Source organism: Castanea sativa, chromosome 6, assembly GCF_040712315.1.
Source record: "Castanea sativa cultivar Marrone di Chiusa Pesio chromosome 6, ASM4071231v1".
NCBI lineage: Eukaryota > Viridiplantae > Streptophyta > Magnoliopsida > Fagales > Fagaceae > Castanea > Castanea sativa.
The window spans coordinates 56031502-56053334 of record NC_134018.1 but is presented as its reverse complement, the minus strand read 5'-3'; the positions used below and the strand labels follow the sequence as shown (position 1 = coordinate 56053334).

Genomic DNA, 21833 nt, shown 5'->3' with positions numbered 1-21833 from the left:
CTTGATTGAAAAATATGGAAAACAATAAGTATTATGCTAAATTGATGATGGGTAATTGTATCTATAATGTATTGGTGTATATATATATATAACATTATAAAACTTAAATAAATAATCAATGTATGAGTGAGAGTGAGAGTGAGAGAGAGATAAGGTCGTGAAAAATTGAAATTTTGGAAGTAGAAACACCATAACAGTAAATAAATGAAGAGACGTGTAATGCTTGATGCCTTCTCAAAATGATGAAAACTAAAGCTTCATTGAAAAATATGGAAAAAAATTAGCTTTGTGCTAAATTTTTTGTTGTAGATGATGGGTGATTGTATCTAAAAGGTGTATTGGTATATATATAACATTATAAAACTTAAATAAATAATCAATATATGAATGAGGGAGAGATTAGGTTGTGAAAGACTGAAATTTTGGAAGATGAAACACTATAAAAGTAGATAAACAAAGAGACAATTAATGCTTGATGTCTTCTCAAAATGGTGAAAACTAAAGATTGATTGAAAAATATGGAAAATAATATGTATTATGCTAAATTGATGATAGGTGATTGTATCTAAAATTTAATGGTATATATATCTATATATCTATAACATTATAAAACTTAAATAAATAATCAATGTATGAGTGAGAGAGAGATAAGGTCGTGAAAAACTGAAATTTTGGAAGTGGAAACACCATAACGGTAGATAAACAAAGAGAAACTTAATACTTGATATCTTCTTGAAATGGTGAAAACTAAAGCTTGATTGAAAAATATGGAAAATAATTAGTTTTGTGCTAAATTTCTTGTTGTAGATAATGGGTGATTGTATCTAAAAGGTGTATTGGTATATATATAACATTATAAAACTTAAATAAATAATCGATGTATGAGTGAGAGAGATAAGGTTTTGATAAACTGAAATTTTGGAAGAGGAAACACTATAAGGTAGATAAATGAAGAGACACTTAACGCTTGATGTCTTCTTAAAATGGTGAAAACTAAAGCTTGATTGAAAAATATGGAAAACAATAAGTATTGTGCTAAATTGATGATGGGCGATTGTATCTAAAATGTATTGGTATATGTGTGTATATATATATATATATATATATAATGTTATAAAACTTAAATAAATAATCAATGTATGAGTGAGAGAGAGATAAGGTCGTAAAAAACTGAAATTTTGGAAGTGGAAACACCATAACGGTAGATAAATGAAGAGACGTTTAATGCTTGATGTCTTCTTAAAATGGTGAAAACTAAAACCTGATTGAAAAATATAGAAAACAATTAATATTGTGCTAAATGTTTTGTTGTAGGTGATGAGTGATTGTATCTAAAAATGTGTATTGGTATATATATAATCTTAGGACATATGTGGATATTGTTTGAGACATATGTTATGTAAATTGGTTAATTCTTTGACGAAATGCACTGTACTTGTAATTTGGTAGATTGAGGATGAGTTTACTGCTTCAAGGAACAAGAGTTCAAGTTTAGTATTGAAACCATGCAAATCTGTTCAAGAAAGAAGTAGAGAAATGTTGTTCATTAAAGCTCGATAGATCACATTTGTTGAGGTTTAATACTGGAGCTTGACAGCAGTTCGACAGAAGTTGTATCTATCGAGAACTACGAAATTCAGATTTTCAAATCTGATTTCACGCATATCCAAGTGTATTTGTGTAGGGTTTCTTTTTTCACAACCCTAGACGTATGTAAGGATTCTTTTAAAGGCCGTCTAAGTGTTGTTGCAATTGTGATGCAAAGTGATTATTCATGCATATTGTGACCGGATACAATTTGCCCTAGTACATCATATTCTTTGTAGAAGTTACTGTGTCTTTGTGGCAAGGGTTTTGTAACCAAGGAACTTCTTGATTTTCATCATTGGATGAACTGAAAAACTTTGCAGCCAACATCTTCCTCAAGTTGTTGTGTTAGTCACGTACTTGGATTCATGCATCAATTGGTTAGTCACGTACTCGAAGCCGTGCATTGAAAGGAGAGATTGTCACTACATTACAATTCCAATTGGGTATTGGGGTAAAGGTTTAACTGTATGTTGATATTAGGTTTTAGGATTCCTTTTACTTGTAACCGCTTGTTTTAATAATAGTGGATTCTCGAGAGTGGTGACCTTAAATTCACCCGGTGGGGTTTTGCCTCAGTGGTTTTCCCCATTCGTAAACAAATCTCCTTTGTCAAATTTATTTTTCGCTGCATTTAACTTAGTTGGTAATTCTTTTGTGCTATCATGCTTATTGCATGTAATTGAATCTAATTAATTAACTTGGCTAATTAAATGATTAATTTACCAAAGGGGTTAATACATTCTTGACCTATCATATAACATTACAAAACTTAAATAAATAATCAATGTATGAGTGAGAGAGAGAGAGAAGGTTGTGAAAAACTGAAATTTTGGAAAAGGAAACACTATAGCGGTAGATAAATGAAGGGACATTTGAAATGTTAATTTTATCCATTAAAAAGATAATGAATTATTCAATTTTAAAAAAAATTACTTGAAATTAGAAAGAAGAAAACAGAAAGTTGAAATCAATTTAGGTAGCTAAATAGTCAAATATTTGTATCTAATGAATAATAATGTTTGTCCATGACTTGTACTTAATTATTTTATATAAAAAAAAATTAAACAATGATAGAGAGAAAAATGATTTAAAAAGAACAAGAAAAAAATATGATGTGGCTGATAAGATGGCTCAACAGGAGCATAGCAATATTAAATGTTAAGTCTTAGCTTTTAAATACATATAAAATGTAGATTTATTTATGTTTTTAATATAAGTTTTAATTTAACTTTGGTAAGGTGATGCATGGCATGATGAAGGAAAACAAAAACTTAATTTCCAATTTTAATTTTTGGTAGAGAGAGAGAGTATTTGGGATTTTCGTGAATGATAATGTGAGAGACTGGATAATTAAAAGTTTGACAATTGTTATGATTATCTCCTTTTATTTTTTAGCTAGTGTAATTGAGGAAGGTCCCTCAACTGTTTGTGACAATCCCTTGCAAACCAGTAACATTTCTCTTGAAACATATCATCACCAAGAACTAACATTGGCTTACAAGAAGCACCAGAAACAGATTGATTCTTCCTGAAAGAACCCGTATTGATAAGAGACTTAACAGAGGCATAGCCTTATTATTACATCACAAATCATAGACACAGAACATAAGCCCAAGGGGAAGTGTATAGCCATTAGAGGGTCAAGTATTTTGATAGTCTATAGAAACAGACTGTCTTCAATTAAAATGGTGTCACTTCATTATTAGAGAAGAAGAGGCCAGAAGGTCCTCCACTTGGAATCAGTGCTAGCCTTAAAATTCTTTCAGTACCTTCTTCAACTGCTAAGATACCACAGTTGTAGTTTATGTCTGTCTTGATATAGCCAGGGCAAACGCAATTTATGCAGAAAGATGTGGGTACTTCTTGGCCAGAATCCTTGTGAAGGCATTCAAAACTGCTTCGGAGACTCTATATAAGCAGATGCATAAGCAGGCCAACCTTTTGCTTCTAAGGAACCCTCCTTAAAATCTTTTAGAAACTCACTTAATACCTCATCCAGTCTTTCTTCTGTAAGGCTTTCAGCATCAATTAACACTCCTTTAGCCCATTCATTTGGTATCTCCTGGAAAAACATTGGAAGATAATTTATTTTTTAATTTTTAATGGGAGAATTATTCACAATTTAATGTCAAAACAAAAATTCCATATCTATAGGGAGTGTTTCATATGATTCCATGAATACCATTTTGAGAGAACACGAATTACTTTTTGAAAGAAAAACAGTTAGTTAATAAGAAAAAACGGAAGGAAAACTTTCCCCTCAATTTTCCAAGGGAATATACTCATATTTGTATAGAAACAGATTATATCTAGTTATGCGTGGCTTTCGTCTCAAAGTATCCAGTATCCACTACATTAACAATATTATTTTATCAACATTACCAACAACATAAATCAGTAATAATTTTTTTTATGCAATAAATAATAGGACCACCCCTAATCGAAAGTGTTGATCATTGGTATTTGAAGTATCACTGTTCCTGTTGGAGTAGACCAAGGTGAAACAATGAGTCTATGTTAGTTCTCCAGTTGTAGACAGAATCATCGGAGAGACTCAAGTTGGCCAAATTTTCAGTAGCATCAAATTTAATCGCGTGTGTCTAAGACTCGATTTAAGCCAATCTCAAGCAGAATCATCTGCTTTCAATTCAGCATAACTGTATTCAAACTAAATTGATAACTTGTACAAGACTTGATTGAGCTTTTCATCAGGGTGCCATAAATACGCAATTGATGCTTTCTGGTAACTTTAGCTTCCCCATGAAGGATGAAACATTGACAATCGTTGGTGAATGAGATAACTGGAGGAAAGTAATAAGCGCTTCAACCATTCTTTTGGGCGCCATAGTTGTTTGTTTGTAGACATTCTTCAGCTAACTCATACGTTTGAGTCAGCATTGCACTCCAATCAACTTCTACTCCTTCCTGCATTGATAAGAAAAAACTTAGTCCTTCTGGAAGTTAACACGCCATACTTCAAATTCAAAGCATATACTGGATAGGACCCTGTAGATTGACTATTTTCCTTGTAATGCCCAACTCCACAACCCCCATTAGCAAGAATAAAATCCTTCTAGCAAAATTTTATCTGCAGAATGCTACAGGTATGTCATATTTTTAAATAGTTCACCAATTAATGGCTAAATATAGCAAGATCTTATCAGAGGCACAAGGAATTTGGTAAAGCTGTGAAGCTAAACAACTGCATCTAATTTGGTTAAGAGCCTTTGAAATTAAATAATTAGATTAAACTAAAATAGTCCTTGAAGCAACTTACTATTGGATGTTAGGATGATTCCAAGGAATTCTAGTAAGAAAATCAGATATAGAGAAAGGTATGGCATTGAAAGTCCCCAAGAATTTTCTTTCTTTAGTTATTTGTACATCTTTTCTTGGCAATTTCACTAGGATATCCACTTTCAAACTCCAATGCTCTTTGGCTGAAGAAAGATGGATATTTAAGCATCCCCCGTTTTAGTGCAATGATTTTTTCTTACTTTGTTAAAAATTACATTAACAATGGCACCAATAACTTAACAAAATGTATTGTAATTGAGTAATTGTGACCTGCGGCTACAAGCGAGTTATGCGTCCCCTAATTTGAATATAATTGAACCCAATGGGTTGGTTTAGCTGTTTGTAAGGCCTTATAATTGAACCCAACGGGTTGGTTTAGTAGTCCATAATCCCCTTAATGGCCCCTGTAACAACTGCATACCTGAAAAAAAAAAAAAGATAGTCCAAAATCAAAACAAATAAAAAGAAAAAGTATAAATAAATTGCCGTGTCACAGCACTGTTGCGAAAACACCATCAAAGAAGAAGCAAAGTACTTTTTTGTTGCTTCTGCCATTGATGGTAAAACTTGGGACAGTTTTGTAACAAGAGAAAGCAGTACTAAGCTCTTAAATAAGAAGAAATTCAGCTGTGAGACATGTTCACGTGTGGGTTGAATTGTGCCCCATACTAATGACTGGGTTCCCATCAAAAAATAAAAAATAATGACTTGGTTAGCAAAAAAGTAACTTTTGTTTTTGTTTTCGGTAAGCCTAGGACACAAAATTTGACCAAACTTTTTTTTTTTTTTAGTTGATATCATCTGAGTGATTGGTGCAAAATTTTACTTTGGCTTTTGTTTTTGGTAAGCGAAATTCTATATTTACAACATTTTCACAATAAATCTTAATATGTACATAGGTTGTTACTAGTTGTTATTGATGGAGCAAGAAAATAATTCAAGTAATAGGTTTAAATTAGAACTAATAACAATTAGCTACTTATGATTTGTTGTGAAAGTATTGTGAAAATGTTATGAATATAACACTTTTCTTTTAGTAAGTATAGGACACAAATTTTGACAACATTTTTATAGTTGATAGATTGGTGCACAGCAGCATAGGTGAGGTTTAAAAGTTCAACTTTCAACATTAATCAAAACTGATGGCAACGAACCCGACATAAGGTTGGCAAATGACCAGATGTTTTTTTTCCATCACATCTCCTTTGTTAACTTGTTATATTGCTTGAAATAAAGCTAAAAATTGAAAACAGGTATATACTAAATATATTAAATGTTTACTTGGTTGGTTTTTATAATATCTTCCGAAATTATAAGAAGATAATATATGTAAAATACTAAATTAAAATATAATAAAAAAGATGTGGTTTTTAATTGTTAATGTAACACTGTTATTTTAAGGATTTTATTAATGAATTAATGATATGGCATAATACCAACCATTTAATTCAAAATGAATGGTCAAGATGAAGAGAATTTTATACGGTAAAGTTCTTTAGGAACTCTAGAAGATTTGATCCTTGAAAGCGTATTCTATTTTTTTTTTTTTAATGGGAGAAAGCGTATTATATTAGACAAGGAAAAAATGGACACGTGGGTGTTCAATTGCCTAAAAGAGTTCTAAAAATATGTTATATTAAATAGGCTAGTGGGTTCCTAATGGGCCGAAGTCCAACAGTCCCTGTGCACATTAAATGCCCAGCTTGCTAATCCAAACAGTGAATGAACACTAACAAGCTGAAAAAGAGAGAAAAATTAAGGCCCAAAACAAAACTTGTTGGATCTTACACACATGCATCATGACAAGCCGCTCATGAGTTATATGTATAAGCCTTAAGTCCAATATTTCAAGAAATTAAAATCGATATAAACACGTAAGCGAACTCAATTCCAACCAATTTAGAACAGGCAACAAAGAGCAAAAGTGTTTGAAACACACTCATCCACACCAACAGACGAAAGATTTTTAAAAGTTTCATTACAAAAAGCATATAATTGACATTACATACCCCAAGTGAAAAAACGTGTTCTTTGCATACATTTTTTGACATCAACGTTAGACATTGGTTTTCAAATAGCCTATCAAATTGAGATTCAAAATATAGAAAGTAAACAATTCCAAGAAAAGTACAGACTTATTAGTATTTATATCTTTGAGAAGCGGTAGAAATGAATAATCTCAATCAAAAGTTGTCACTTCATTCCGAGAAAAGAAGAGGCCAGAAGGACCATCGTTAGGCAGGAGAGCTAGCTTTACAACACTTTCAGCACCTTCATCAGTTGTCAAGTAGCCATTGTTGTGGTTTATATCTGTCTTGACATAGCCAGGGCAAAGGCAATTGACTCGGAAAGATGGGAACTTTTTGGCCACAATCCTTGTGTAGGCATTCATAGATGCTTTTGAAATTATGTAGGCAGACAAATATCTAGGCCAGCCTTTGGTTTCCAAGGAACCCTCTTTAAAATCTTTCAAATATTCATTCAATACCTCATCTACTCTTTCTTCTGTTAGGCTTTCAGCATTACCTAACACTTCTTTAGCCCATTCGCTTGGTATTGCCTGAAACAGCAGAAGAAGAAAAGTAGAAAAGTCACTTTAATTTGATTATTAGGAAAATGAATCATAGTTTAATTAAAAAAAAAAATTAAAAGCAGAAGAAGAAAGAGACTTTGCATCTCTTAGTGCCCGTTTGGATTGAGGAGGGAGGGGGAGTAAAGGGAAGTAAAGTAGAGTTGGCTGAAGATAAACTAATTAATAGTTTGTTTGGATGGAGGAAGAGTAGAGAGGAATAGAGTAGAAGAGGAAGAGTAAGTTTAATTACCTTATTTGAATGTTTTTATAAGGGAGGAGGGAGAGGGATTTGGAGGGATTCTAACTAAAACTCTCATTTTTAATTCTCCCAAATTGGAGAGATTTGGAGGGAGAGTAGTAGAAATTATTAGGCCCATTAGGAGGACTACTAACGTAGTCCTTCCTAACCTTCCAACCAATAAAATGATGTTATTTATTCATATGTGACATCATCTGATAATTTTTATTTTTTATTCATTGTGCTGATTAATAAGCTCACACATACATTTGCATAGATAACATCAACTCATTGGTCAGGAAGGATCACATTAGCAGTCCTCCCAGTGTAAATAATAATTTCTTGGAGAGTAGAGCAAAGAAATCCTTGACCAAATGAATTACCTAATTTACCCTTACCATATTAACAAAATTACAAACTATAAAAATGCTAATTATTCCCCCTCCTTACTTAATTTTAAAAACATTCAAACAAGTTGGAGACTAACTATTTCCCTTTTCCCTCCTCCCCTCTACTCTCCTCTACCTCAAAACTTCCAAACATAGCATAATTTTGGGTTAATTCCACTCTACTTTACTCTACTTCCCCTCTTTCCCCTCAATCTAGACGGACCAAGTAAATGAGATAGGATTGCTTCGTATAATCCCATCAATTTGTTAAGAAAGAAAGATAGTAATTTCCTTAAAAAACCATGATAATGATTAATTAGCCATTTTAAGCCAGTTATAAGTTGAACCATCAACTTTTGATTGGGATTTAGTTTTGGCTCATTCCATGACATTTGCTTGTAATGAATTTCAAAACCAAATAAAAAATTTGTATAAAACTTAATTCTAAGTTCTAATTTGGGTTTGGGAAATTTTATCTTCAGTTTCATACCTTTAAGTGCCCAGCGGAAGAGGAAACATTAACAATCCTTGGTGAATTGGACAACTGGAGGATTGGAAGAAGTGCTTCAATCATTCCTTTGGCGCCATAGTAGTTTATTTTCAGGCACTCTTCAGCTAACTCGTAAGTGTCGGTCACTATTTTACTCCAATCTATATCTACATTGGCACCTTCCTCAACCTGCATCAATAAGAAGCAACTTCATTCTCTTCCAAGCCAATTGTACAAAGAAAAGGATAGGCAGAGACAGTTTGCTTAACAACAGTACTTAGTTAGCTTCCCAACCCCAGTCTGAAGACCCAAACACACTATTCTTATGGTAAAATTTTCCATAATTTTGTGGCCAAACATTGCAAGATTTCATAGGGAGCGCAAGAAGGAATCCTAAATAGCTAATCAGCAACTAGACACAATACGCTAGCTTTGACTAAAGCCGCTTTAGTCAAAGTTAATAGATGCTAGTGTGGTTCTATATGGGTTTTCTTTCTAGAACATGACCAATATCATAAAAAAGGTCATACCTAGCACACAAAATCCCTTTTGGTGGAGTCTGGGAGAGGTGATTGGTAGATAACCCGCCCTAGTCCTAATTTTTATTGGAGAGACTGATTTCTAGACTCAAACCTCGCAACCTAATAGATTATTTACTTTCAACTTGCAAGATGGCTTTGGTTGAATAATAATGATTTGGCTTAAGATTCCTTCTTACTTTGTTAGGAATTAACTACAATGATCAACAAGAGTTATAACAAGACAATGTCTAATCCTGAAGTTACAGTCAAGTCACTCTTTCTCAAAGTTACGTCCAAGTCCACTCACCCTTTTCTTATTTTTTGGCAATGAAAAAATATCATATTTTCATAACTTACCTTACCAAAACCTGAAGCGGCTAAAGCATCTCCATCTAATATAGTTCCAAAGATCCCGGCGTTGTTGACCTGCATAGAATTTTAAGATTTGTCATCATTTATTTTATTTTGTAAATTAAACCAAAAACAGGATCATGAACAAGATGACCTGAAGCAAGTATTATCAAGAGTCTCTATTATATTGATAATTGACCAATCACATGAAAATTTAAAATTTGTACATAAGATGGGATTAGAACAAGAGCAATTTACAACAAAGCTTTAGTTCTTGTTGAAAATTCATCGATGGAGTTGATGTGCAGATTTTTATGCAATTTAAAGCAAGGTTGTGTTTGCTGTTTAGTCTCTACAGTCTACGCTTTTATCATATTAAAATTTCCAATATCTTCTGCCCCTCTTTCCTCTTCTCTGTCATTCATATTCAAATAGTTGATTTAAAAGTAACTTTAAGCAATGTTATACATATCATCAATAAAATGCTTAAATTTCACGTTTTTGTATATTAAAACTATGCATGAAAGACAAAACTTTATGAATTGAATATTAAATAATATCCAATTGAATCAAAATATATCATCCATGTTAATAACATACATAAAAAAACAAGAATAATAAGAATAAGAATCTCGGTTTCCAAACAGTAATTCAAATGGCTAGTAAAACCACCAGAAACATTTCAAAAGTACCAATATATCGAGCTTCCCATATTTGGTTTTAATGAAATCTGCAAAGGAAGCTATACTAGCAGGATCCGCCACATCAAGCTGATGAAATACAACGTGGTCAGATAGCCCAAACTCCCTCAGCTTTTCAACAGCTTCAAGGCCTTTTTTCTCATCTCTAGCAGTTAGCACCACCACGATCCCATCTGAGGCGAACTTCCTGCATATTTCGAAACCAATCCCCTTATTGGCCCCTGTAACAACTGCATACCTGAGAAAAAAGAAAAAGAAAAGCATAAATAAAACAGTGTCATGGCACTATTGCGAAAACACCATGAAAGAAGAAGCAAAGTACTTCTTTGTAGCTTCTGCCATTGATGATGAAACTTGGACACTTCTGCAATAGTGAAAGCTGTGCTTAATTCTTCTATAGATAAAAAGCGTGGCTGTGTAAAACTATAGTAGTGGCTACACTACTTTTTGGTTTGGTCAAGATATACCGTTTATTGGCATTCTTTTTTTCCTTTTTTCGGTAATATCGCCGGGTCAATTTTTTTTTTTTTTTTTTTTATATACATATGATACTCGTTTATATTAATAAATTATCACAATGTTTTATAATTTTTAAAATTTTAATATTTTTAAAATTAAAATAAAATATTATATTAGAACCAACTATAATTAAAAAAAAAAAAACAGTAAAATAAAAAATATTATGTCTACGTCACTTTCCACAAATAACTACATTACTTTTTTATTTGTTCAGTACGTACAGCTTATCAGCTTTCTTTTCCTTCCCCTTTTTTTTTGTGGGTAATACCGCCGGGTCAATTTTTTTTTCCAATTTTTTTTATATACATATGAGATATTGTTTATATATATATATATATAAAATAATAATATATTAATACAACAAATTATAACAATATTTTTTATAATTGTTAAAATTTTTAATTGTCAAAATAAAATATTATATTAGAACTAACCACAATTTAAAATAGGAATCTTGTGAAAAAAGAAGAAAAAAATTAAACTGAGTGAGAAAGAAGAAGAAAATTAAACGAATAAATATGAAAACCACTTTTCTTTTGTATAATAATTTAATAGGGTGCTTCTTCTTTTATTGTCGTCATTGATTACGCCTAGTAATCCTAAAATCTATGAATTATGCTAGAGGACACAAATGTTGACATCATAGTGATAGGTGAGGTATGATGTGCACTTAAATGCTTCTCCTACGTTCTAACTCAAAAAATAATATAAAAAAGAATGCTTCTTCGACGAGGTTTTGGACCATAAATTAAACTATTAACCGCCTACTTTTCGTCTGTTATCTCCATCTTTAGTCATTGGTGTTGAAAGTTACACCCTTATGTAGTAAGATTTTTTCTCATTGTCGTTGCTTGCGGATGCAGGCAATTTATAAAATCACATAAATTCTTATGTTTACTATTTGCATTTGTTGATTTACTTTTGTTTCTACTGTTGCACAACATATAGTATCAGTGCAAGGTTAGCGTTTTGATATCTTTGTAACAGTAAAAGATGATGAGCACCAAGTTCATATATAAGGACAACCAGTGTAATTCATCTCAACTTAGGTGATAAGAGGCCATTCACAAATCATTTTAAGCATAGGCAACAAGGTAGATTTCGAAGAACTTAGAAGGCCTCCGTATGAGTTTTGACAAAGAAATAGTACGAGTTTGCTTGAAAATGAAGGGTGTTGGTTTTTGAGTTTGCTAAATTGATATAAACTAAATATATATTAGTATTTTTTTTAAGATCTCATCCATTATAACTTCGCTTTGTTCTGTTTCGCTTGCTGTGCTCCACTCCACTCATGCCACTCCACTCTTTTACGACACCCATAGGGCTCCCAACTCTGTGGCTGATTGACAAATATGAGCCACCTCCAACAATTTTGTTGTTTTCATTTGGGGGTAAGTAATTCAATTCTATTTACTGTCATCTTTTAGTTAGACTCCCTTAGTCTTAACCAAAAAAAAAAGTCAAATTTCTTTAAGGGTATATTTAAAAACTGCTTATTGCTGAAAATTGAAAACTGAAAACTAAAAACTAAAAACATTATAGTAAAATAATTTTTAAATATTTAAATAGTGTCGTGAAACTTAATTTTAATATTGTTTTAAAGAAAAAAAGTACTTATAAGTCTCATGAACAATGCACATCACCCACTAAAAAATATGAAACGCTACTGAAAAGTACTTTTCAGCATTATCCAAACATACACTAATTCTAGATTTAGCTACCGCAGAAATTATTATCAAGGGAAACTCCTTAACCACTTTCTTCTTTTGAATTGTCAAATTTGCACAGCCACACTCATCACTGTATCACACCATCAGCTATCTGTCTGATCCCGGAATAAATACGTTGAAAAGAACTTATATCTAGAAGATCATGATCCCAAAAATATCTGAAGCATTCCAAGTTGAGAAGCCAAAGGTACATGGCCTTGTATTCCAAGCTACCAGTCATTATTGATTCCTTCTAGCGGATTGACTATTGGATATGGTCATATGAGAGATAATTCAAGAGAAACACAACAAAAGCCAAAAAAATAAAAAGCATAGCAAAAAAAAATCAAAATAAATGTAAGAGAGAATAGGGGTGAAGACAACCAAAATGTTAATAGACATGTCCTGATAGCCACCTTGCAGCTAGCTTTGAACCTTAGTCAAATTTGTTGGAAACATTAGAAAGTGTCCATCGAGTTACAAAGCTCTTAGATTTTGTTTGCAACTATGGTTAGTGATACACAATCATGCAAAGACTTTACTACTATAAGCTGCCTTTCGTAGGCAGGTATGGCTAGCGATACAAAGAGTTGGTGTGTTTTGCAATTATAAAGTGCTTTGACCCACTAAAAAAGTGCTTTAAGGACTGAAAGCTTGAATTTATGTTAAAAATACAAGAGCTGTTTAGACCTTAAATTAATAAATTACGGATCGGTATTCTTTGCATACTTATGACATTGGCTTTCAAATAGCCTATAAAATAGAGATTCAAAACATAGAAAGTAAACAATTCTAGGAAAAGTACAGATTTATTAGTATTTATATCTTTGAGAAGTGGTAGAAATGAAAAATCTTAATCAAAAGTCGTCACTTCATTCCGAGAAAAGAAGAGGCCAGAAGGACCATCGTTGGGCAGGAGCGCTAACTTCACAACACTTTCAGCACCTTCATCAGTCGTCAAATAGCCAGTGTTGTGGTTTAAATCTGTCTTGACATAGCCAGGGCAGAGGCAATTGACTCGGAAAGATGGGAACTTTTTGGCCACAATCCTTGTGTAGGCATTCATAGCTGCTTTTGAAATTATATAGGCAGACGAATATCTAGGCCAGCCTTTGGTTTCCAAGGAACCCTCTTTAAAATCTTTCAGATATTCATTCAATACCTCATCTACCCTTTCTTCTGTTAGGCTTTCAGCATTACCTAACACTTCTTTAGCCCATTCTTTTGGTATTTTCTGAAACAGCAGAAGAAGAAAACTCACTTTAATTTTTGATTAATGGGAAAATGAATTACAGTTTAATATGAAAAAAGACAAAGAAGAAGAAGAAAAGAGACTCTACACCTCTTTTAGAAAGTAAATAAGAGGAGTGCTTCTTATAGTCCCATCAATTTGTAAGAAAGAAAGGTAGTAACTTAAAAAAACAGAAAATAGTGATTAATTAGTAACAAAGAAACAGAGAGGCAGCCATTGGGTTCCAAACTGGCAGCCATTTGAGTTTGGTGGCAGAATGTGTGCGGGTGTTGAGAGAGAGAGAGAGAGAATGGGGTTTATTTCGACGTTTTAACTGTTGGGATGGAAATGTGTTATGGAAGCACAACAAAGATAACCTCACGAGGGCAAAGATCAACTTTTTAGATCGTGAAATGAATCTGCCTCAAACCACAAATGGCTTAAGTACATACGTATCCACTATCCAGTCATTTAAAAAAAAAGTACGTGACACTTAGATGGGACTCAAATTGGTGAAGTTTCAAGTGGCACTGAAACAAATAATGACACATGGATCTATTCTTAAGCCAGTTATAAGTTGAACCATCCACTTTTGATTGGGATTTAGTGTTGGCTCGTTCCAGGACATTTGCTTGTAATAAATTTCAAAACCAAATCAAAACTTGTATAAAAATTAATTCTAAGTTCTAATAACGTTTCCAGAAATTTTGGCTGCAGTTTCATACCTTTAAGTGTCCCTCGGAAGAGGAAACATTAACAATCCTTGGTGAATTGGACAACTGGAGGATTGGAAGAAGTGCTTCAATCATTCCTTTGGCGCCATAGTAGTTTGTTTTTAGGCACTCTTCAGCTCTCTCATAAGAGTTGGTCACTATTTTACTCCAATCCACATTGGCACCTTCCTGCATCAATGAGAAGAAAATTCATTCTCTTCCAAGCCAATTGTACAAAGAAAATGGTAGGCAGAGACAGGTTGCTTAACAACAGTACCTAGTTAGCTTCCCAACCCAAGTCTGAAGACCCAAACACACTATACTTATGGTAAAAGCTTCCATAATTTTGTGGCCAAACATTGCAAGATTTCATAGGGAGTGCAACAAGGAATTAGAAAAAGCTAAGCAGCTACCAGACACAATACGCTAACTTTGACCAAAGCCGCTTTAGTCAAAGTTAATTGATGCTAGTGTGGTTCTATAGGGGTTTCTTTCTAGAACATGACCAATATCAATAAAAAGTCATACCTAATGCACAAAATCCCTTTTTGTGCAGTCTGAGAAAGGTGATTGGTAGATAACCTTAGTCCTAATTTTTATTGGAGAGCCTGATTTCTAGACTTGAACCCGCAACCTAATAGGTTATTTACTTTCAATCTGCAACAGAGCTTTGGCTGAATAATAATGATTTGGCTTAAGATTTTTTCTTACTTTATTAGGAATTAACTACAACGATCAACGAGAGTTATAACAAGATAATGTCTAATCCTGAAGTTATAGTCAAGTCACTCTTTCTCAAAGTTACATCCTAGTCCACTCACCCTTTTCTTATTTTTTGGCAATGAAAAAATATTATACTTTCATAACTTACCATACCAAGACCTGAAGCAGCTAAAGCATCTGCATCTATTATAGATCCAGAGATCCCGGCGTTGTTGACCTGCATAGAATTTTAAGATTTGTCATCATTTATTTTATTTTGTAAATTAAACCAAAAACAGGATCATGAACAAGATGACCTGAAGCACAGGAGCGGCACCACCTTATGGCTAGGGTGGTCCCAGGACCACCTGACCTGAAAAAAAATAAAAAATTATACATAATAATTTAAAATTTTGTATTTATCTACCTTTAAAAAAAAAAAAATTGGAACACCCTGAATTTTTTTTATGTCAATAAAATTAAATTTTGGTTCATAATTTGAGTAATTTAACAATACATTAGAGTCTTTCAAGCAAAAAGAATCACATGCTTTTATATTCTTTTAAGCATATACTATGGCTTTACTTTTAGTTTTTGCTTTACCTGACACACTGTCATTGTACGACTACTTTTCCTCAAAAACATTTTAATATATATTATACAACTAATTGGTCAAAGTCACGTAAATTTAGCTTGTTTCATTGTACAACTACTTTTCTTTTTTCTTTTTTTGATAATTTTGATTAGAAAAAAATAGTAGTTTTAGTTAATTAAATGAATAAACTTAAAAGGTTACTTAATTTTTATATAACATCAATTAATTCATTATATATATAATAAACTTTTTATATTTATGATTATAATTAAAAATGTGATTGTCCATTCTAAGGAAATTTGATTAAATTTATACGAAAAGTGTCACTAAATATTATGTTTTTACATTTTTCTATCATATTATTAGTAATAAACTTATTATATTTTTATTTATATAATTTAAAATTTTATTAATTATATTATTTATGACATCACCAGTTCAACCATCAGTCAGATCTTAGTTCGACCAAAAAACCGATAGCCAGTCTCTTTTTCGGTTATTTCACTATACTGATTTATAAAACCATGAAAAACCCAAAAAAAAAAAAAAAACTTGAACGAAAATCTGGAAAAAAAAATTATAATAAAACCACTAACAAGGCACAAACCAAATGCCAATAGAAAAGCCCAATACAAGAACAATCTCATTTCAGATTAAGACTATCACTACTCCAACACCAACACGATTACGTTTTTAATTCAACAAATATTATAAAAAAAAAAATCCTCATTGCCTCGCAGATTTACAAGTCATTACAAAATTTAAACTAAAACTAAATCAAACCATCGTTGTCCATCCTTGTTTAGTAACTCTAACAACAACCACAACTGAACTTCATAAGTTTTATGCTGTAAAATTTTATGTATTTGCGTGTTTTTTTATTGTTATTGTTGTTGTTGTCAATATATAAAATTTTCTTTTTATTAGATTGTGTAATGTATTTCTCTTGAGGAACACTCTGGAAAAAATTCTTGTAGTTGCCACTGCCAAAGCAAGTATCATTGAGAGTCTCTATTATATTGATAATTGATCAATCACATCAAATTTTAAAATTTGTAGATAAGATGGGATTATAACAAGAGCAATTTACAACAAAGCTTTAGTTCTTGTTGAAAATTCATCGATTGATAGGTGCAGATTTTTAGGCAATTTAAAGCAAGGTTGTGTTTTTTGTTTAGTCTTTACCGTCTACACATTTATCATATTAAAATTTCCAATATCTTCTGCCCCTCTTTCCTCTTCTTTGTCATTCATATTCAAAGAGTTAATTTAAGATTAACTTTAAGTAATATTCCACAACACAATATATATATAGATAACCATCAGATTATATTTTCTTATTATGCTCTTCATGCTTGCAAAATTTCAGAAGGATCAAAAGTCAGTGACTATATCATCTATAAAATACTTAAATTTCATGTTTTTTTTATATTAAAACTATGTAAGAAAGACAAAACTTTATGGATTAAATAGTAAATAATATCCCGTTGATTCAAAATATAGCAGGCATGTTAATAACATACATAAATAATAATAATAATAAGAATCTCGGTTTCCAAATAGTAATTCAAATGGCTAGTTAAACCACAAGAAACATTTCGAAAGTACCAATATATCGAGCTTCCCATATTTGGTTTTAATGAAATCTGCAAAGGAATCTATACTAGCAGGATCCGCCACATCAAGCTGATGAAATACAACGTGGTCAGATAGCCCACACTCTCTCAGCTTTTCAACGGCTTCAAGGCCTTTTTTCTCATCTCTAGCAGTTAGCACCACCACGATCCCATTTGAGGCCAACTTCCTGCATATTTCGAAGCCAATCCCCTTATTGGCCCCTGTAACAACTGCATACCTGAGGAAAAAGAAAAAGAAAAAGAAAAGCATAAATAAAACATTGTGTCATGGCACTATTGCGAAAACACCATGAAAGAAGAAGCAAAGTACTTCTTTGTAGCTTCTGCCATTGATGATAAAACTTGGGACACTTTGCAACGGTGAAAGCTGTGCTTAATTCTTCTATATATAGAAAGCGTAACTGTGTAAAACTACGGTAGTAGCTACACAACCTTTTGGTTTGTTTAATTATTGGCCCTCTTTTTCTTTTTATTTTTTTTTAAGTAATATTGCCGGGTTAACTTTTTTTTTTTCTTTTCTATTTTTTTTATATACATACGTGACACTGTTTATATATATATATAAACAAATTGTCACAATATTTTCATAATTGTTGAAATTTTAAATCTTTATAGGTTATAATAAAATATCATATTAGAACCAATCACATTTAAAAATAAAAATATTGGAAAAAAAATGTCATATCCACAATATTTCTCACTAATAGTTAAAATATTTTTTTGATTTGTTCAATATGTACCATTCATTGACCTTCTTTTTCTTCCTTTTTTTTTAGTAATATCACCAGGTCAACTTTCTTTTTCTAATTTTTTTTATATATACATATGAGACCCTGTTTATATATATATACAACAAATTTTCACAATATTTTCATAATTTTTGAAATGTTAATTCCTTATGGGTCAAAATAAAATATTATATTGGAATCAACCACAACCAAAAATAAAGATATTGGAAAAAAAAATGTTACATCCATAACATTTCTCACAATACTTTCATAACAAATCATTTGTGGTAGATTGTTATTGGTTCTAATTTTAATTACCAATGAAATTATTTTTTACCCACCAATAACAACTCATAACAATCTACTGCTTATAATTTGTTGAGAAAATATTGTAAACAACATTTCCCTTGTAAAAATATTAAGACATCTTGTTGTCGTCATAATATATTCACAACTATTGAAGTGTCAATTCTTTACAACTCAAAATAAAATATAAAAAAATTATAAAGTTATTATAAAAATGTTGTACCATTTTGTTGTGTTTCTAGACTTTTTTTTTTTTTTTAGTTAACTTTGTTAAACCAAAATTTACTGTTTTACATACAATTTTTTTGGGTTGACTTTTTGTATTTTTTATTGTATTTTTATCTTTACATACCATTTTACGTGAAAACACATAGTTTTATACCAAAAAAAAAAAAAAACTTAGGATTAAAACACTTTTTATCCTTTATGTTTGGAGTAATACACAATTGTAAGGTTGAATTTATTCAACCATGTGTTGGCTTTATTCCGTGCCAAATTTGCTTGTAATTTTAGCAATTAGATACTCTATATTTAGGTGAGAATAATGTAAGGGTTGTGTATGAGAGAATGTGAAGAAACTCAAGTTGTGTACATTCAAGATGTGTCTCGCAACTGGATCTCGCGACTAATTCGCCAAAGTGCCACACATGTAAAGCAAGTAGGAAGCTAAAGGGTCACGACAACTGGAGCAATATAGGACAAAAAGTACAATTTGACTTGACAGTTAACTCGCGACTTGTTCTAGTCGCCAAAATGCTCTGTTTTGCAGAAAAATGACTTTCACATTCCTCACGTACCCTACTATAAATACCCTTATACCCACCAAATGTAGAGAGCTTCCAAAGAGAATTTTGAGAGAGAAATCCTAAAGAAAACTAAAATTGACTCATCCACAATCTTAGACTTTTGATTCTTCAAATTCCTCTACTCTCACCCTTTCCATTGACATACCCTTGAGAGGTTCATTAGCCAAATCCTTATCTCACCATACCCATATTAGTGAGTAGGTATTTTGGTTCTTAGGAAGCAATTCAGAGATGACCAATTCTCTTAGTTGATGCAATGGACTTATTGTGGGATCTAGAAAGCTAAAAATGACACGGTTAGGCTTAACCTTGTTGGAGCAAGAAGTTTGAAGGGCTTAGGTGTATTGGGTAGATTAAGTTTGGAGATTGATATTTGTGTATCCCAACTTTATTCTTTAGTAGCTCATTTCATTGCTTGGAGGGCGGTGAAGAGGTTTTTCGTCGAGTTTTTCGGTTTTCTCTTCGATAACACGTGCTGGTGTTATCTTTGTGTTTACATCTCTCTAACCCTTACTCTTACCTTTTAATTGCTGCTATGTTGTGATTAATTATGGTGTAGAGTTGTTTACTTGTTTGGATTTTTGTTTGTACCTATTGTTCCGCACATATATTGTTTGGGTATTAGCTTGTGCTGGTTTAATTTAAAATTAGGGGTCTAAACATTCATTAGTGTTTTATACACTAATTGAACATTCAACAATACCTTCTTAAGCTTTAAAATAAAGCAATTTTTTCATTAATATTTTAGAAAATAACAAATATGTCATATTGTTATTTTCTCAGTTAAACCCTAATGAAAGCTTATGATTCTTAAAATATATCAATTGTGTAAGATCTAAAATACTCCCACTAAATTTTAAAATCTCAAAAATTTTCTTCACGTATTTTGAGTTTTAGACGATAATAATGCTTAGAAAGTTAGAATTGTGATATAAGGTGTTTTATTTATTACCTAGAGAATATTGATTTTTTAGTTCTAAATCTTCAAAACTTATAATTTATCTAATGGAAAATTCAATGACACATGCCTTTTGTTATCTTTTTTTCTTTTCTTTTTTTCTTTTCTTGCCTAAAATGGGTGTTCATTAAAAAGTAAGTAAGCTAAACATTGCACCTAGACTCATGTAGAATGATAAAGAAAAGAGTATGAATGACAAAATTTTCATTGTGTACAGTTTGAAGGCATTTGATGAAGAATTTTAATTGTAGCATATAACATCATTTATTACGAAAATTTTAACATTGTGATAATGTCTTAGCAAAAATTAGTCACTTATGGTAGGAAAATGATGATATTTGTTATCTTACTTAGAAGTTTTTAGTGTGTAGATATTACTTTTAGCAAATAAGTACAAAGAAACTATTATAATAAAATAAATATTTATATGTTAAATAGCTATCATAACTTTGTGGGTGATTAACTATCAAAATTCTTATATAAATAAGATTAACTTTGTATAACATACATTTTTTTATGTATATAGTTTCATATTTCTTCAAATGAAAATTTTATTTTAATTTTTTTCTCAAGAGTTAGTGCATGCAAAAATAGTCTTAAATAAAAGGAATTTCAGTTTGTTTTTTGTGAGAGATGTTCGCGGGTGGGTTGAATATATTGCCCCATATCATGACTGGGTCGCCGAAAGTAACTTTGTCTTTTGTTTTTGGTAGTTTTTTAATTTGTAATTATTATTATTATTATTTTGTTGATAATGCCTGAGTGATTGGTGCAAGAAGTAGTCTTTGGATTTTGTTTTAGGCAAGCCTAGAGGACACAAATTTTGACATCATAGGTGAGGTATGTGCATTTAAAGGCTTCTTCTAAGTTCTACTCAAAAAAATTATATAAAAAAGAATGCTTCTTCTACGTTCTACTCCTTATAGTAAGACTTTTTCTCATTGTCGTTGCTTGCGGATGCAGGCAATTTATCAAATCACATAAATTCTTATGTTTACTATTTGCATTTGTTGATTTACTTTTGTTTCTACTGTTGAACAACATATGGTATCAGTGCAAGCTTGCTGTGCTCCACTCCACTCATGCCACTCCACTCTTTTACAACACCCAAAGGGCTCCCAACTCAGTGGCAGATTAACAAAAATGAGCCACCTCCAACAATTTTGTTGTTTTCATTTGGGGGTAATTAATTCTAGATTTAGCTATTGCAGAAATTATCAAGGGAACTCCTTGAACACTTTCTTCTTTTGAATTGTCAAGTTTGCAGAGCCACACTCATCATTGTATCACACTGATTTTTCAGACCATCACAATTGGCAAAAAAATCAACTATTTGTCTGATCCCGGAATAAATACGTTTGAAAAGAACTTATATCTGGAAGATCATGATCCCAAAAATATTTGATGCATTCCAAGTTGAGAAGCCAAAGGTACATTGCATTGTATTCCAAGCTACCAGTCATTTTCGATTCCTTCTAGCGGATTGACTATTGGATAGGGTCATACGGGAGACAATTCAAGAGAAACACAACAAAAGCCAAAGAATCATTCAAAGACTTTACTACTGTAAGCTGCCTATCACTTTCATAGGCAGGTATGGCTACCGATTCAAAGTGTTTGTGTGTTTTGCAATTATATAGTGCTCTGACCCACTAAAAAAGTGCTTTTTAAGGACTTTTTAACACTAAAAAACAACTTTAAGGTTAGTTGAATATTTAGGAGCTTATAAGGATAAGCTCATGCATGCCAATGCCAAGAATGTAAACATTATTCATTATTC

At 31.8% G+C, this 21833-nt stretch overlaps 2 protein-coding genes and 1 pseudogene across 3 annotated transcripts; all 3 read right to left on the bottom strand.

Moving 5' to 3' along the window:
- Positions 1 to 3270: 3270 nt before the first annotated feature.
- Positions 3271 to 4644, bottom strand: LOC142640224 (short-chain dehydrogenase/reductase 1-like; annotated as a pseudogene).
- Positions 4645 to 6841: 2197 nt separating this feature from the next.
- LOC142640547 ((+)-neomenthol dehydrogenase-like) lies at positions 6842 to 10627 on the bottom strand. 2 transcript variants are annotated; one of them, XM_075814689.1, is made up of 5 exons: positions 10472 to 10627; positions 10141 to 10387; positions 9455 to 9523; positions 8577 to 8765; positions 6842 to 7447 (listed from the first exon to the last, which is right to left on the bottom strand). In XM_075814689.1, the coding sequence occupies exons 1-5, from the start codon at positions 10489 to 10491 to the stop codon at positions 7067 to 7069; spliced, it is 906 nt and encodes a 301-aa protein (XP_075670804.1). In that variant the 5' UTR covers positions 10492 to 10627; the 3' UTR covers positions 6842 to 7066. The 2 variants fall into 2 exon arrangements, with proteins under 2 accessions (XP_075670804.1, XP_075670802.1); XM_075814687.1 differs by lacking the exon at positions 10472 to 10627 and having other exon boundaries at positions 10141 to 10465.
- A 2425-nt stretch (positions 10628 to 13052) lies between these two features.
- On the bottom strand, positions 13053 to 17601 carry LOC142640549 ((+)-neomenthol dehydrogenase-like). The gene is made up of 5 exons (XM_075814691.1): positions 17566 to 17601; positions 17227 to 17473; positions 15193 to 15261; positions 14334 to 14510; positions 13053 to 13611 (listed from the first exon to the last, which is right to left on the bottom strand). The coding sequence occupies exons 1-5, from the start codon at positions 17583 to 17585 to the stop codon at positions 13231 to 13233; spliced, it is 894 nt and encodes a 297-aa protein (XP_075670806.1). The 5' UTR covers positions 17586 to 17601; the 3' UTR covers positions 13053 to 13230.
- Between the last annotated feature and the right edge of the window lie 4232 nt (positions 17602 to 21833).